Source organism: Podarcis vaucheri, assembly GCF_965113315.1.
Source record: "Podarcis vaucheri genome assembly, chromosome: 8".
Classification (NCBI taxonomy): Eukaryota; Metazoa; Chordata; class Lepidosauria; order Squamata; family Lacertidae; genus Podarcis; species Podarcis vaucheri.
Genome location: NC_138766.1, coordinates 45,591,548 through 45,609,081, shown reverse-complemented (window position 1 = coordinate 45,609,081; position 17,534 = coordinate 45,591,548). Strand labels below are relative to the sequence as shown.

The 17,534-nt window shown below is 40.5% G+C and overlaps 1 protein-coding gene across 4 annotated transcripts in view; it reads left to right on the top strand.

The window, feature by feature from the left end:
• PTPRM (protein tyrosine phosphatase receptor type M) overlaps positions 1-17,534 on the top strand; it is a 415,073-nt gene that overhangs the window by 282,246 nt on the left and 115,293 nt on the right. For 2 of the 4 annotated variants that reach the window (XM_082235318.1, XM_082235320.1), the window contains 2 exons: positions 7,757-7,889; positions 14,883-14,912. In XM_082235318.1, coding sequence (XP_082091444.1) covers positions 7,757-7,889; positions 14,883-14,912 — 163 coding nt within the window. The remainder of the gene's footprint in view (positions 1-7,756; positions 7,890-14,882; positions 14,913-17,534) is intronic. The other 2 variants (XM_082235319.1, XM_082235321.1) reach the window with 1 other exon arrangement.

Sequence of the window (17,534 nt, the reverse complement as noted above, 5' to 3'; positions counted from 1 at the left end):
CAGATGTACACCCACTCATAGGTATATGCATAGACACACAGTCTTCCAGTTTCTTTCTTTCGTTCTCAAACACAGACACAAACTTCTCCCTCTCTCTACCCCAGGCACATACTGTGACCTATCCCCGCTTCCCAGCTGCATGAGGATCACTTTGCCACATGCTTTCCTGCATTCCTAATTAGGGACATGAAAAGTCTTTGCTTTCCATTCTGCCCTATGTTTGTTGTATGCATCGCTATTTCTGTTCCACTGCAGTTTGTCTTCCACCAAAAATGTTATTCATCTCATTGTGCACAATGGCAAAATTACATAACTTAATGTGATTACTTAGGGAATTTATGTAATTAATTACACTGTTTTTACATAATCCCACTTCATTTCAGTGCAAAGGAAACTCAACACAAATGGGGGAGAAGTATTGACTAACGTATCTTTGCAAACTGAAAGGAACAACAGCAAATACTGGTTGTATTTGCTGGGTTGATTTTCATTCCAGACATGGGATGAATAAGTGAACATTGACATTTTCTGCTTCCGTTGCCACTTTTTTTCTTTTTCCTTTTCTTTTACAATTCTCTAACATTCTTACTCCTGAAAGCTAAAATTGTTATTCCTGCACTGCTGTTAGCACAGAGATTGCAATATTTGTTATATCAGGTGCGTAGGAGGGCAGGTTAAACCTGCACTTATCAGAAATCCTGAAGCAGCTAAACTGGCTGGTCACACGCTGATTAGCAGTGCAGGAAAAGCTTGTATTTTCCCCAATGCCCATCTGATGGCTGATTAGCTGGACAGTGGGGGAAAGTGGACACGGTTTTGTTGGCCACACTGAGAGCAGCTGCAGGCTCATGTGGCCCACAAGCCTTGAGTTGCCAACATGTCCTCTGTAGGGTCCATTCTGTTCTCTCTCTGAGTAACCTTGAAAGCTCCCACTCTTTCCTTGTGTTCCAAGTTGTGAAATACTCCCCTGCCTGGTGCCATTAATGAATGCAACCTCTTTAGGATTTAGGACCTCTCAGCACCCGCTGACTGTGAATACAGATTAGCCCCTTGAACTGATGCCTTGATTGAACTCTTCAGCATTTGACCCAGTTTCTGCATCAAACACACCTCAGCTGCAAGGGCAGAGGATCATACTCTGCTGAGAAATGGAATCATGCCAAGTCTTTAAGGCAGAACTGAATGTCTTCCCTGTCTCTTTTCCCATCCTCTCGCATTGTGGCAAATTCCTTGAATTAGATCATCAAAGGCAGAAGCGCACCACTATTTGACAATTTTAGTCCTGTCCTATTTTGCATGATTCCATGTTCCTAATCACAATGCAGCTGTCAAATAGGGGGTATAACATTTCATTTCCCTGACCTTATCTGCAATATGAGTTAAGGGTGGGTGCTGAAAAGTGATATTACTTGGATCCTGCTGCCTGCATAATAATTTGATTGCCGGCCTCTTAAGAGTATGAGTTTTTTGAGCCTGTGATCATTTACTTTGCTCTCAGGAGGAACAGATGGATATTTACCAGTTTCTATATTACAAAGGTCAAGAGTTAGTGCTAAAAAAAGAAATGGAGAAAAGAAAAACCATCATGGGCCAGTTCATAACAGGAAAAGTAGATTCCATCAGTAACTCAGCTCTGCTGTGACTTTTTTCTTGGGTGTTTTAAAACTTTGACATTATATTATTTGATCAGAAGAACATCTGTTTAAAAAGCATCCAAATGACGCATTGAGCAAATGCATATAAAGCCAACAACAGTGAAGAAATTGCCCCAGCTTCTGGTCAGACTTAAACGAGAAATTGAAGTGAAACCAGCATGTTCTGATAAAGGAAAGGATTATTGAACTAAGTGGCACCATGGAGGCGGGGGGAATTAGCAGCTTCTATGTCTCTACACAACAGACCTGATTTTACTTTTATACATGTTTTTTCACACTTATGCGAAGGTTACAATGAAAAATGTATAATTAAATCTAATTAACTAAACTGCAATCCCCTTAAATTTAATGTAGCTTATTCCCAGATAAGTGGGGTTAGGATTGGAACCGTAGTTATTTGCTTTCAAAAGAAGTAATATGAAGTAATTTTTCCTAGCTCATACAAGTTATCATTTGCGCTACAATTCAGCCCATAGCTATATACACTGAAGCTGTATTTGTTTCAGTGGGTTTACTGATTACTGGATTGTAAACAAAACTGCATGATCCTATGAACTGCTTTGTAGGTACAGCTGATTATATTGTAGGTGCAGCAGCTCATGAGATCAGGTAGGCTTGAAGCCACAGTTGATTGCTAATTATTTTACCAGGATTAGCTTCATTGGTGGCACTTAAATTGTAGATGCTTGCCGACCTGTCCTTGCTGAGGCATAAATATAAAGGAACATGGGGGATGTGCAAATCCCCACAATGCTGATGGCCTTCTGTATTCAACTTGGTCATTGGAGGCCTAGATGGCCTGATAGAAGGAGTGCCTTCTGTCAGCTTTGGCTGGTATTATAGCTGCCAGTGTTCCTGGACAGGGATAGCTTGGCCACAGTAGTCCAGGTACTGGCAACTTCAATACTATTACTGCTCCCTAGGTAGGGATTCTCTTGTGCTTGATCTAGAAACTGCAGCTAGTGCAGAATGATGCAGCATGATCGCTGACAGGAGTGAAACCTTGTCAATGTATTATACACTTCCAAAAGATCTACAATGGCTGCCAATTTGTCACCAGCCCACATTCTATTCAATATGTTGCTATTATCCACTTAGGGCCACTGTTTTGAAGGATCACCTTACCCTATACGGACACCCCCTCTATGCCCACTCAATTACTTCAGTCTGTAGAAAAGGCCCTTTTATAAGTGCCATATGCTGTTCATTCTGCACTTGCGAGGAATCGATATTTTAGTATGGCATTGCCTGTGCTTTGGAGCTGCCTGTCTATCAATATCAAAAAGGTCTCTTTGTTTTACTGTTTTTGATGCCTGCAAAAGCCATTTTTGTTTAGATAAGCCTCCCCAGACATGTAAATTTAATAGGTGGAAGTGCTCTTCAACTCTGTTTGGTCCCCCCCCCTTATATTTTGGTAATTTTATTATGTCTACTTTTAAGTCCATTGGTTTCATCAGTATTTTCTTACTCATATTTCATTCTATTGAATGTACACCCCTTAGAAGTTTTCATTTTTATTCTTTTTATTAAGTGGTATATAAACCTTGTTAAATAAATAAAATAAGATCCAGAGAGGGTTTCCTAAGGAGTGGATACATGTGTGCTTTTACCTGACTGGAAGGTATCCTTTATCCTCTTTGCTTACCTGCATGGAGGACAGAGAAGGGTGTGAGCGCCTACCAAAACTAGCCCATTGCGCAAAGTCAGAATTGGCACTCATTGCTCTGTTCAGTTTTATATCTTGCTCCACCTGCCGCTGGCTTGTGGTGGCCCCTGGAAAGTTGTGCAGAATTGAATGTGGCCTTCGGGTTGAAAAAGATCCCTCACTCCTGATATAGAGGAACTGTACCAAAACTGGCATCAAGGTCAGGGTGAACAGAAGTGACTTTATTCCAAAATGCCTGGCAAATTAGTCTCAGCCGAGTCCCCGTGTAGGATGTTGTTTTAATATCCACTGAAGAAATTTTTAGTTTAAATAGGCATTCCCTCAAGTGTGATCCAGCCATTGTATGGAATATTAATTGTACATCTGTAGAAATAGTGAGTTGTGGGGTTTTTTAAGAGTTTGCATTTCAAAAAATAAATATCATTTTATCTTGTTGTGCATCACTTTGATGGCCTCAGCCTGTAAATCGGTTTATAAATGTGTAAAACAAATAAATAAAGTAATAAACATGCAGAAAAGGTCTGTTGAGAGTAATTTGATGTAGTGATGCTGGAGGAGTAAACATGTGTTACTGCCTTCAGTGTGGTATTAATGTGCTTTTGCTTGGGTTCAGAGATAGCCACTTCAACACTTGCACTATCTATGTTTTAGTTGTCTCTTTGTTTGTTTCATGGCCCCTAACTCCCTGGTAATCCAGAAAGCCAGCCAAACTCTACAATGTGGGAGATGATGCTTGCGAGTGATAGGCTTGTACCAGTTCAAAGATTTCTGATTGCATAACTAGATTTCCCCTGCTCTCCTTTCTCACACCTGCCCCCTAAATATGTCCTGGGAGTTCTCCAATTCTCCAGAGCAGAGTTTGGGAGGGTGTGGGAGTTGGATACAATCCATTGTGAATACTTCCTCACTCGATATTAGATGGAATCAGATTAATATGAAGGAAGATAGAAGGATGCAGCTGCCAAAACGTGGAAAGTTATGTAGGTTGCTGTGGGAAAACAATTGCAGGTGGGCTAAGTTAGGCTAGATCAACTCCTCCCAGTTCACCCTCCCAGGTTTGAGTTATGCATGCCAGGTTGACCCCTTCTTCCACCTTTAAATGGTTTGTGACATAGATGTTATTATAAGGGGAAGAACCACCCCACTTGCCCTGTCTTGCTCATTTTGGCCACACATTCCCTCTACCATTGTGATGTTTTCTGTTGGGCCATAGCAAAGTCCCAAAGTATGGCCATAGCTAACTGGGGAAAGTACATTATCAAGTTGGCTTTTGTGATATAAAATAGGAGGGATGTGTCCCTTCCACAGTAATTTTAAACATGAAGGCAAAAAGTGCTTGTATGTGTTGAAAGTAGCAATACCCATTTGAAAACATTTTGTGTATGTGAATCACAAAGTTAGTCACTTGGGTCCAGTAATAAAATCTAACCTGCAGATCATCACTTCTTCATGCTCAATGTATATTTTAAAAAAACTTGCTATATCAGCACCTTCCTTGCTCTTCTCAAGCATTGACATGGCAAGCAAGGTTAGGAAGAATTGTGAGGTGTGTCATATCAGGCAAAGCATAAATGGTATGACAAATGTCACCCATCAGTGACACTTACTCCTAATTAGTGCTAGTGAGAGACCAAAGAAGTGCTTTCTCCAGTTTGGATATTATGGGTCATCTTTGGGGATGATATATGATGCAGGGATTTGCACCAATGTAGAGAGATCATATATACTGTGTCTAGAGACGGCCCTGGTTGCCCTAACAGATGATCTCCGCAGGCAGCTGGATTGAGGCGGGTCGGAGCTGCTGATTCTTCTAGACCTGTCAGCAGCCTTCGACATGGTCAATCATGAACTCCTGGACCACCGCCTTGCCGACGTGGGGATCCAGGGCACAGTCCTTCAATGGCTGCGCTCGTTTCTCTCTGGTCAGGGACAGAGGGTGGCGCTTGGGGGGGAATTGTCATCGCTCCACTCCTTGGTGTGTGGAGTGCCCCTGGATGCGATACTCTCCCCGGTGCTTTTTAACATCTTTATGCGCCCCCTCGCCCAGCTTGTCCAGAGTTTTGGGCTGGGCTGCCATTAGTATGCTGATGACACCCAACTCTATCTGTTGATGGATGGCCATCCTGACTCGGCCCCAGACACACTGATCAGATGCTTCGAAGCTGTGGCTAGATGGTTACGCTGGATGGTTACTTGGGAGCCGGTTGAAGTTAAATCCTTCGAAGACAGAGGTCCTCTGGCTGGGACGGGACGATATGGGATTGAGGGGACAACTCCCATCTCTTGCGAGGGTGCAATTAGTGCCAACACCGTCCGTTAAGAGTTTGGGTGTAATCTTCGATACCTCCCTCTCCATGGAGGCACAGATTGCAGCTATAACAAAGGCGGCATTTTTTCATCTCCGCCAAGCTAAGCAGTTGGCTCCTTACCTCTCTCGCCCTGACCTAGCCACTGTGATCCATGCGACGGTCACCTCCAGACTGGATTATTGTAACTCGCTCTACGTGGGGCTGCCCTTGAGACTGACCCAAAAACTCCAGCGGGTGAGACTCCTTACAGGGTCCTCGCTGTGGGGTCACATTCACGCAGTGCTATACCAGCTGCACTGGCTCCCGGTGGAATACAGGATCAGGTTTAAGGTGCTGGTTTTAACCTTCAAAGCCCTATGCAGCCTAGGACCCTCGTACCTACGGGACCGCCTCTCTTGGTATGCCCCACAGAGGAACTTATGGTCTTCAAATAAAAACATCTTGAAGGTCCCAGGCCACAGAGAGGTTAGGCTGGCCTCAACTAGAGCCAGGGCTTTTTCGGCTGCGGCTCCAACCTGGTGGAACGCTTTGTCACAAGAGACAAGGGCCCTGCAGGACTTGACATCTTTCCGCAGGGCCTGCAAGACAGAGCTGTTCCACCAGGCCTTTGGTCAGGGCGCAGCCTGACTCCCTCCTTTGGCAATCTTTACAGAACTTTAGTAACTTTTGATTTTAATTAATTTTTATAATGTTTTTATAATGTTGCACTATTTTAGTGTTGTTAGCCGCCCTGAGCCCGGCTTCGGCTGGGGAGGGCGGGATATAAATATTATTATTATTATTATTATTATTATTATTATTATTAGGATGATCAAGTAGTGACCGGCTCGTTAATAGCCACTAAAATAGATATAGAAAGATATGTTCACCTAATGTGGCAACCACTTTGTAAAAAATCAGCTATAAACTTTGACAGTAGGGGTTTTGGAAATCTGACCCTTGTTTGTCTCAGTGAGAATTTGAGTACCCTTGAAAATTTGGCATCATTTGATACTGAGCAATGAAAAACCCTCCCTGAGTTGATTATTCATTACCATGGTTTCTAGGCAAATAAAAAAAAAAGTTAGAACTTAATCAGAGCTTTCAAAGACCTTGATGAAAACAGGAGTGTGCTGGTCCCCAAACGTTAAAAGTTTAATTACATTTTACTTGTTCCCCGCCCATACCCATGTCAGTCCAAAGGAACTTTAATGAGGGAGCTTATAAATCAGACTTGTTTCCAGGATTGTCTGTCTACCTTGTGAAGGTGACATGGTGCTTCGAATGATGAATACTGTCATATTTTGATTAAAAAGTCAGAAGTCCTTTAAGGGGGTCAGCATGGTGAATTGAATAATGCATCCTTAACAGTTTTCATGCTAAAATTATTTACCGTAGAAAATGGATGTTTCATGAGACATGGATTCTGATGTTCCGTCACATTATACAGTAAACAGAACAAACATTACTCTTTTTTTTTTTTTTTTTTTGTAAAGAAGCGGCTATAAAAGCTGAAGACCGTGGCTGCTGTAAGGCACTGGTTATCTCATTTAAACAGATATTTAATGTGGGTGCCAGTGGTGTGATCATCAGCTGCTTCCATTTTGTGAATAAATTGCTTAGAAGGAGTCTTTTGCCTACCAGATGTGACCTAGATTTAGATTTCCAAAGGCAAAAAAAAGTCTATTGTGTAAAAACAAAACAGTTGCTGGTAAAATGCATGGTAAATGAGCTTATCTCACATTTCCAGGTGTTTAAGCTAATATGTTAAAGAATTACTGCTTCATTTATGAAAAATAATTGCAGAAAATGTTTCAGCAAATCAAATTTGGATAGGGGATTATGATAGTTATTGTGTTTGTTAGCAAGTTTTTAAATAGCAAGGCCAACAGGGAGGGTAACACAGATAACAAAAATATAGAAAATTGGTGTGTGAGAACAGGGTACAGTGTGGGTATAGCATCAGAATTTGGTTTAGGGTTATGAACAATTGGATTTGTCTCAGCGCATATGAATATATTATAAGAAATCAATGATTTGGTGTCTGCCAGCTTTGATGACGATTAAGATGATGTCAAATATTACGAGAAAAAACCATGTGATGTCTTAATTATTTTCTCCTCTCTTTTAAAAATGTGTTTTTGTAGGTGCAGCAACTAGGAAACCAGACCCTGAACCAGAGAATCAAACAGACCACACCGTTAAAATTGCTGGAGTAATCGCAGGAATCTTGCTGTTCGTTATTATATTTCTTGGGGTTGTGTTGGTTATGAAGAAAAGGTGAGTAGTTAATAAATCTTTCTGTGTCTGCATATTTGTGTTGAAGCATCTCCTGCAGCAGTTCTCAGTAAAACAGATTCAAAGTTTCTGGCTACTTTTATGGACAGTTTGAAAAGATATGCTGCTTATTCTCCCTAAAGCCTTGCTAGTGTTGAATGAATTGTGATATCTGACTCTTTCCTCCTGCAGCAGCATTCTTAGTAAATTAATGTTAGCGCCTTTTTATTAAAGCACCCTGCAGTTGGGGATTCTTGCACTGTATACTGTACAATCAGCCCAAATGGCATAAGGATAATGTTTATGTGTAGCCCCACTCAATCTAAGAGCTAAGGCGAAAATTAGAGAGAGAGAGAGAATATATATGTCCAACAGACACTGTTTGGAACCAATATATAGCATTGTATCCAAAGAACTGTGAAAAGAAGGTAAATTGGAAAAGTGCTGAAGGGTTTGTGCCAGACCATAATAGTAGTTGTCATGCTTCTGCTTTTGCAAGGTGCTGTGTAAACAGTTACACAAGCCGAACAATATTTTTGGAGTTAATTTGGCTTTTCTGACACAGTGTTTTAGTGAAAAGAATAGCCCTGCACCAAAAGACAACTCCGTCCATGATCAAAACGACACTTCTGGATCCAAGCCGGACAGAATTGTAAGAGTGGAATTTTGAAGAGTGCAGTTTGAAGTATTTGCCCACAATTTGCTGTGTATATTTTCCTCAGTGAAAACAAGTGAAATGATTACAGTGGTACCTCAGGTTAAGTACTTAATTCGTTCCGGAGGTCCATTCTTTTTTTTTTTTTTCAAATTCTTTTTATTATTTATTCCATAAAGAAAATAAAGACTGACATACACATAGATAAAACAAAACATAATAAAGAAGAGAAAAGAAAGAAAAGCTTATCTACGGAGGTCCATTCTTAACCTGAAACTGTTCTTAACCTGAAGCACCACTTTAGCTAATGGGGCCTCCTGCTGCCGCTGCGCCGCCGGAGCACGATTTCTGTTCTCATCCTGAAGCAAAGTTCTTAACCCGAGGTACTATTTCTGGGTTAGCGGAGTCTGTAACCTGAAGCATATGTAACCTGAAGCATATGTAACCCGAGGTACCACTGTATATTGTTATAATGCTGAAGTTAACCTAGGGTAGGTTCAGCCGCTGCATTTAAGTGAGTGAAAGGCAGATGGCCCTGTTCTGAGCAAACATTACAAGCTTGTGGAAGTTTTGATTGTACTCAAAAATTATAATGTCCTGCAAAATCTACCTGACATCAAGGTAATACATTTGGGAGTGGAAGCGAGGGAATAGTTTTCACCGTGGGACTAGTAAGAGCATATTGCAAACTATAGTAGAAGATTGGGCCAATATTATTCATTCTTTACTTTGAATTTGCTTAGGTTCATTTGTCAATGAAGCTCTGAGTTGATAGAATATGATTGGTATGAAAAATATCTGAATGTTTGTACTTAGAATGCCTGATCCTTTGCAGTTGTAGGCTTCTTGTGTGCAGTGCACACCACTGCAATTTCTCCAGGCCTCAAGTTCCTTAAATGAACTCAGATATACTTGCGAAAGACCTTACAGAGTTCCAGGTATGAAACAATCTATCAATAGAGCTAGGTTTGAAAAACACAAGTACATTTAAGTCACCTGCATATTAAAATGGTTCCTATGGCATGACTGTGAACCAGATGGAATTCAGTGTCATAAGGTAACAGAGGAAACTTGTGAAGAAAGCAGCTAGAAGAGCAAAAGAACCTCTGTGAAAAGCAGATGCAAAATCTGAGTTTGTTGTTTGTTGTTGTTGTTGTTGTTGTTATTATTATTATTATTATTATTATTATTATTATTATTCTGAAGATTACAGGGTGGTTCGCAACATAAAAATACAAAATGAGAACACAAAATACATAATAAAACAAAAACAAACCAATAACCTCCCTCCCACAAACACATTTAAGAGGCCATAGGTCTGGTGATAGACAACATTTCCACCCAGCACCTAAAGATATGTAATGAAGGCACCAGGCAACCCTCCCTCGTTTAGTGTCAGAAAGAAATATACAGTACTGCATTCATAAAAAGATGTAGAAATTATTTTTGGCATGTTGTAGCCTTAAAATCTATATAAAGAAATAAATGTATCAACGATGAACTAGCATTATGGATTGAGCTGGGCCAAATTTTATTATTCTAAAGAAAAGTTGTGGTTAAGATTCTTCATTTTCCACAGGCAGCACATGGGGCCTTTTTATGCACTATTAGCTGTCACTGACTGACTGGACACCAACGAATGGGGATGAAGACTCAGAGCTCAGGGATTGCTGGTGGGATGATAATGAGTGGTAAGAGGGAGAAGAAGGTGTTGGATGTTGAAGAGGTAACAGTGTTTAGTGAGCAGGGAGAGTCTGTAGCAGAAAGAAGTCCAGAAACAGAAGCAGGAGACAAAGGGAGGTCAAGAGGCAGAGATGAGTCAGTCTGTTGAAGAAGCTAGGGGGTTTCCCCCTCCTGCTGTGTCAAGCTCCCCTCCCCCCTGGTCTCCCAGGACCGGAGGAGGTTTGAACAGGGAGGAGCAGAGGGTATAGTGATGTAGTCTCAGATTGCTTAGGAAGGAACCAGGGGAGGAATAGATTTAGGCACTGTGGGAAGGTGGGGACCTCCAACCTCCATAATTGCCTCATAGGAGCAAGGCCTACCATGAAGAGTTGCTGTGCTCATTAGGCTGGCACTTTTGAATATGAAGCTTAAAACAAGATATAATTTTCTTTCAAATTTGAAGCACTGGAATAACATCTTTTGTATATTTAAACATGTACAGTGGTACCTCTGGTTATGAACTTAATTTGTTCCGGAGGTCCATTCTTAACCTGAGGTACCACTTTAGCTAATTGGGACTCCCGCTGCCACCGCACCACCGATGCACGATTTCTGTTCTTAACCCGAGGTACCAACCTTCCAGGTTAGCGGAGTCTGTAACCAAAAGTGTTCGTAACCCAAGGTGTTTGTAACCCGAGGTACCACTGTATACTTCTTATTAGAACATCTGGAGCAGGCCACCATGAACTGCTTTGTTTTTATTAGTCCTTCTGTAAAGAAGCCATGCTTAGCAGATCATTTACAACATTGGACATTTAAAAAAATTATTATTTTTTCAAATGAGAACCACAAAAGTACAACTCTTTCCTTGCCATTTTGCTTTCTAGAGCATGCGCTTAAAATAGTTAAGCAGTGTAACTGAGCGTGCCAAGTAGAGATTTCGGCTCATTTATTTCTTTTTTTAAAAAAATAAATCTCATGCTGCAACGCAATAAGGTTTTGAAAGTTCGACGTTTCCAAACCAGTTTGTGATAGTTCAGAATTCCTCTTGGGAGTACAGAATATCCTAGGCCCCAAAAGAGCAATGTGAATTGTGACCTAAATATGACTAGATTAAATACAAGTAAGGGTCAACACCTATATGATACCAGCATCTTCGCTAAGTACAGTGGTACTTCGGGTTATGTAACCCTCTGGATATGTAATCTTCGGGTTGTGAATGTGGCAAACTCAGAAGTGTATACTTCCGGGTTTCGCCATGCACATGTGCAGAAGCGATCTGTGCGTAGCACGCATGCGCAGAAGGGCGCCTCCAGTTACGGATTTTTCAGGATACGGCCAGGCCTCCGGAACGGATCCTGTCCGTAACCGGAGGTACCACTGTAATTTGGTATGTTTGTCAGCCTTGCTGTTGTGAATCTTTCATTAACCACATGCAAAACAGTATTTTTCAGTCTGTTATACTGTAGAATTGTTCAGCAGTAATTGTAAAGGATTATAAGATATAAAACCTCATGATTTTATTATAAAGATTCAGTACAGTAGACCCACAGCTTATGCACGGTCAACTTGTGCGCATTTAGCTTTATGTGCTGGACAAAATAATAATAAATAAATAAAAGGAGGCAGAAAAGGGACAAGCGTGCAGAGAAAAAGATTTCGGCAGTCTCACCCACTGGCAGAGCATAAGCTAATGGCAACTGGGACACACCCCTGAGGGGGGCAGGGCCTGTCGCGATCGAGTGCTTCAGGTGCTGCAGCCTCTCTCCACTCCTGGGTCAGGCTTGACCCAGGAGTGGAGCTGTGGCTGGTGGTGCCCGGCTGCCATGTTGTCTCTGTAGCTCCCTCGCACTCAGGAGTCAGTCTCCAGTGAGGGATTCCTGTTGTAGGGGCCCCTGGTTGTGCCCCCTCAAAACAAAAACACCGGGCCACGGTCCCCCAGCCCCGCTCCCCAAGCTATGCCATCTGCCATTGCACCCAATGTGTTTTGTCTATATGTGATTTTGGCTTTATGCCCCATCCCTAGAATGTAACATCAGTGTAACTACTGTATAAATATATCTGGAGCCGTTTCCTCTTCATTTTTCTTCCGTAACATCAAAGAGTGATGGGATCCATTTGTTGAAATTAAAGCACCTGATTTCAACTATATTTTTTTAAAAATATGCTATCATTTATCTCAATAAATTCTTAGCAGAATTTTGCATCCAGACAATATTGCACTGATTAATTATATTTATTGTTGTTTCTGAAATTGCTGTACAAAATTTAGAAGCACGGTTGCATTTATACCAATTATGTTATAATGCTGTCATTACAGCTTATGTTAAAAAATAGGGATTGTTTTGTCATGGGACTCAAAATGAGGAAATGTTACAATATTTATTCACCAGAACAACCATACCCTCTTGTTCTATCCTTGTAGGTAGGCAGAATTATTTCCATAGGACTTACTCCTTGTTCAAGTTTTGCTGGGTTTTGCTGCAAGAGCACCTATAACAGCAGCTTTCCTACCAAAACAGCACATTGCATTCTCCTTTTAAACAGAATTAGAACAGGTGTACATTGAGCAAATATACCACATGTGATTAAATATTAAGCACTTCACTTCTTTAAACAATACGGTTAGCATCAGAAAAATAAGAATAGAAAACTAGCAAACATTTCTACAGGCAAAGAAGATGAGAGAGAAAACTTGATGAAAGCCTCATTTTCAAAGGGATGCCTGAAGCATGTAGCTAGAGGCAAGTTAACATTAGCTGTAGTCCTTTGTAAGACCTATTTATGGAAAGGGATGTAGGGCTCTTTTGTTTTTGTTTTTACCATAACAAGCAAGCAAACAAAAACTATGCTGCAGAAATTATCATACTTACAGTACTTATTTGTATTTTTGTACCTTGCCGCTATTTGACCCTTAATTTAGCAAGTTTTCCTAATTATTTTGCTGCTTTATAAAATGCTGTTTCTCCTTTTTTTTGCACTACTGTATAAAAGAGGTCATCAGTAGAGCAGAAATACAGAGACAGTTGTACTGCTTTATAGCATATGACTATGTTTTCTTGGCTCAGAATATAGACATTAGTTGGATAGGCTGTTTGGTCCATAATGTAAAGAATCTCTTCACTTTGTTCGGGGGGTGGGGAGGACAGAACTGTGGCAAATTAACGGGTGCAGAAGCACCAATTTGTATATATATGTACCGTATTTTTTGCACCATAACACTAACTTTTTTCCTCCTAGAAAGTAAGGGGAAATGTCTGTGCGTGTTATGGAGGGAATGCCTACGGGTGGCATGCCTACGGATTTTCCTCCTCTAAAAACTACGTGCGTGTTATAGACGGGTGCGTGTTATAGAGCGAAAAATATGGTACTTCGCTTCCCCTTTACTCTCATAGTCAGTGGTCAGAGGTGATGGGAGTTGTGGTCTCTAACAACATCTAGGAACGCAAGGTTGAGAAAGGCTGCTCTAGACCAAGGATAGCCAACCTAGTGCCCTCCAGATATTATTGGACTTCAGTTCCCATCAGCCTCAGCCAACACAGCCAATAATAATATATGATGGTAGGTATAATCCAACACCACCTGGAGGCTACCATGTAGGTTACCCCTACTTCAGACAGAACTGCACTGGGTTTTTAGCAGGCCCAACATCCTTGGAAAACTCCAGGACTCCGTGAATGCTCTTAGGCCTTGGCCTGCTCACCTCTCAGCCTTGCCTAGAGCAGTAGTGGAGGGTTGCAAGCCTTTTGTCAGTATTTTCCCCCACAGTGCCATGAAGCCAACCTTTGTCATAGCACTGTAAGCAACTAAAATGGTGGGCAGCTTGTCGTTATTGCCAGAGGCCACGGAGCTGTTGTCACCACCATTAGTAACCCTACCAATAAGGGCAACAGTGCCAGAGAGGTCGCACCCATGGACACCTAAAGCAAGAATAAAACCGTAATTGTAAAGTAAGCATATTCATATAAGGCAAGAATGTTTTGGAAAAACATTTGGGGGGGGGAGTTGAAAGACTTTGTTTGTTTTTCATTAATTATACATTTGCATGCAAAACTTATATTTTTATATTGCATTCCCAACTAGATTGTGGGGGTAAACAGCCAGCCCACGGTGCCATGCTCCTAAGATTTATTGGCATATCTGAGCAAGTGGAGCTGTGTATAGTGTTGCAGCATAGTTGACTTACAAAGAAAGAAAATTTAAGAAGGGTACTCAGTATCAAATAACCCACAGTACGCTGGCAAAACAAAAAACTTTTGAAATTTTACTGTTTCTAATTTCCTTAGTGATGTTTTAGAGGTGGCATGCTGTCCTTCCTAAAGGAAATATTATGATGTGAAACGAAAGCATGGTTAATGAATTAACATGTGTGTGTGTGTGTTATGTATTATATATGTGTAGGAGACGTTTCCTTGTTAGTCATGGCTATTAGATGTGTGGTAAAGTGTGTTTAAAAAAATCTCAGTGAGGAATTGCTGAAGCTTTTGTAAAGATTGGATATGTCACCTGTCTGTTCCAAATGTGCTGCATGATATTTCTGAGATGCATTCTTGCTACCTTTTCATTTGTTTCTCCAGTTCTAGTCTCATCTTGATTTTTTCATACATTAATATTTGGCTTTTCTTTCCTTCCATTTCATCTTTTCCTCCACTGCCTAAATCCTTCCACCATCATGGCAGAAGAAGCTATCACTCCTACACTTATTACCTGTAAGTAACTTACTTGTGCATCATCAGAGACATGCTTTCTGCCATGTTGTTCCCTGTGCATGAATAGTGAATACTAATGATTCAAACTTCCTTTGTGAAACTTGAAACACTTTTCTGCCTCGCTTGAAACCAAACATCTTCATGTCATTGTATTCAAATCCACGTTTCCTTTAGGTTTCCTTTGCCACGTACTGTGTGTTAAAAGTGTTGTAATTTTTTTTCCTCATCAAAAATATTAGGAAAACACAAGCACCATTATTAGGATTTCAGAAAACAAAGCCAAGTTTAGGGTACCTTTAAATAAAATACTTGGATCCAGATCTTATGCATGTTTACTTAGAAATAAGCCCAACTGAGTTCAAAGGGCTTATTCCCAAGTAAGTGGGCATAGAGTTGTTGTTTTTAATTTTTTGTCCTTGTTGAAAATCTAGTGATGTATGTACATGTGCAGCCATTTACCATACATCCATTGCTGTATACATTTTAATCCAATTCATAAATAAAATGCTGCTTAAATGTTGCATATTCTGTAACACATAGTTGTGCTGTGTTGATCCCAGAGAATGAGACGTACATAGTAGGTAAGAGGGTATTTTCTATTTGAAATCAAAAGGGCGTGTTCACAAGGTTATGTTTACTTGTTCACTGTTATTTTTAAAGAGGACCAAATTTTAAATAGAGCAGGAGTGTTTGTACGGCATTGTCTGTCGGGATGACCTGCCTGTTCATTTCTTTCTGAAGAAAATCTATAGGCAAGTACATAGTGCATGAACCATAACTGTATAGTAAGCATTTATGGTAGTTAATTTGTAGATAATCCTCCTTGGGAGGAGGGTTGTTGCCTTTATGGAGCACATAGAAGAATACCAGTGAAATCTGACAAACCACTTTTGGAAATGGAGTGATGATCTCAATGGACCTTTAGCAGAGCTCTCCTGGCATTCTCACAGTGGCATAGCCCTGCACAAGGTTTCCTACTCCTGCTCCTGTACAGCAAGAGTGAAATGTATGAATCAAACATGGAGGAGGCATGAGATATTAATAAATAACTGCAACAATTTACCTTAAAATACACAACTTCCTTTTAAAACATTTTTAAAATACTGAATTTATCAAAGCGTGAACATCTGTGTGGTTGTACCATCTTATCTGAAATCCATTCCTGGATGAAGCATTCCCAGCCTAAGAGTTGATTATTATTATTATTATTATTATTATTATTATTATTATTATTATAGCTCAGGGCAGTTCACATACTAAAAGATTAATTGGTGAAAGACCTATAGTAATAACCAGTGTTATTTTTCTAGAAAAAGAGGTACCAGAACTCGAACACCTCCTTTGTTAGAACGGCAATGGTGCCCACTTGAGAGGTGCCTGAACTGAGTTCCAGGGAGTACCAGGTGAAAAAAAGCCCTGGTAATAACTAATGACATTTGAGTTCTGTGCATGGTTTAGTGTGGGCATTGGGGAGAACTGGGATCTTTAACAGCTGTCTAGCAAGCAGAAATTAAACAGGTTGAACCTTTTCAAATATGAAAATACAAACAGTGTGTTCACATTTTATGCCAATTTGAGTCTTCTTTTGTGAACGCAACAGAGGGCCCAGTCCACTGAAATTGCTGTTGGCACCCCTGGGGACAATTCCAGTATGTGAAATAAATGACCCAGTAAAGTTAATTTCTGGAATGTAGGGGGTTGGACTAGATGACCCTTGGGATCCCTTCCAACTCTACGATTCTATGAAATGAAAATCAGCCTCAATTGCAGGCTTTTACGCTCTTGGCCCAAATCTCTTTGAATAATAGAACAAAGATAGTTGCACTCCTGTGGCGCAGAAACAGTTGGGATGTTAAGAAATTATTTGTATATAGCACATTCCCAGAGAAAAATAAAGGGTGCAGTAGAAAAGCTTGTGGGGAAGGATTTTATATTCTGCTAAGCTTTTAAATGGCTATAAAAAAGAGCTAGCAGACTGCTCCTTGAATGCAGTGCATGAAAGGAAGTATTGGATTACCTTGGGCACTGACAGCATGTGGGGAAAAGACAGAAAACGTCTCGTGGAGGCTTCGATGGCGGGTGTCATTCTATTTTATTCCATGATTCCTGAACATCTGAAGTATCATTGTGACTGCGCCCACCTCATTACGGTTTGCACACTCTTTGTGTACAGAAATGTTGCTTAAGGCTAAGTTACACTGCATGGCGAAGCCACAACTTGGTAGGTAATTTATGTTGCTTAGGGACTGTAGTTTCATAACAAATTAAGCTGTTAGTTTTCAGGGTGATTTAATGAAATATTGAACCAAGTGCCAAGGGCAGAACCATGAGGAATGAGGTGAACGTACACAAATCAGTGCACAGTTTTGTTTTGTTTTAAAAAGGCAAAAGGTGGAGAAAAGTAACTCAAATGTCTTTTTATTCCTGTGTTTTAGTTCTTGCTAGCTTAGAAAAGTTAAAACAAAATGCTTCTGTCTCTGGAGTGAAATGTGTTCATTTAGCCTGCTAGCATTAGCATTCCTGTGTAATTATATTTTTATTTGAACTCTGAATCTCTTATCCTTTGAATACCTTTTAAACCCTACAGAATATGCTCTGGACGAAATGCCTTCATTGACCCTA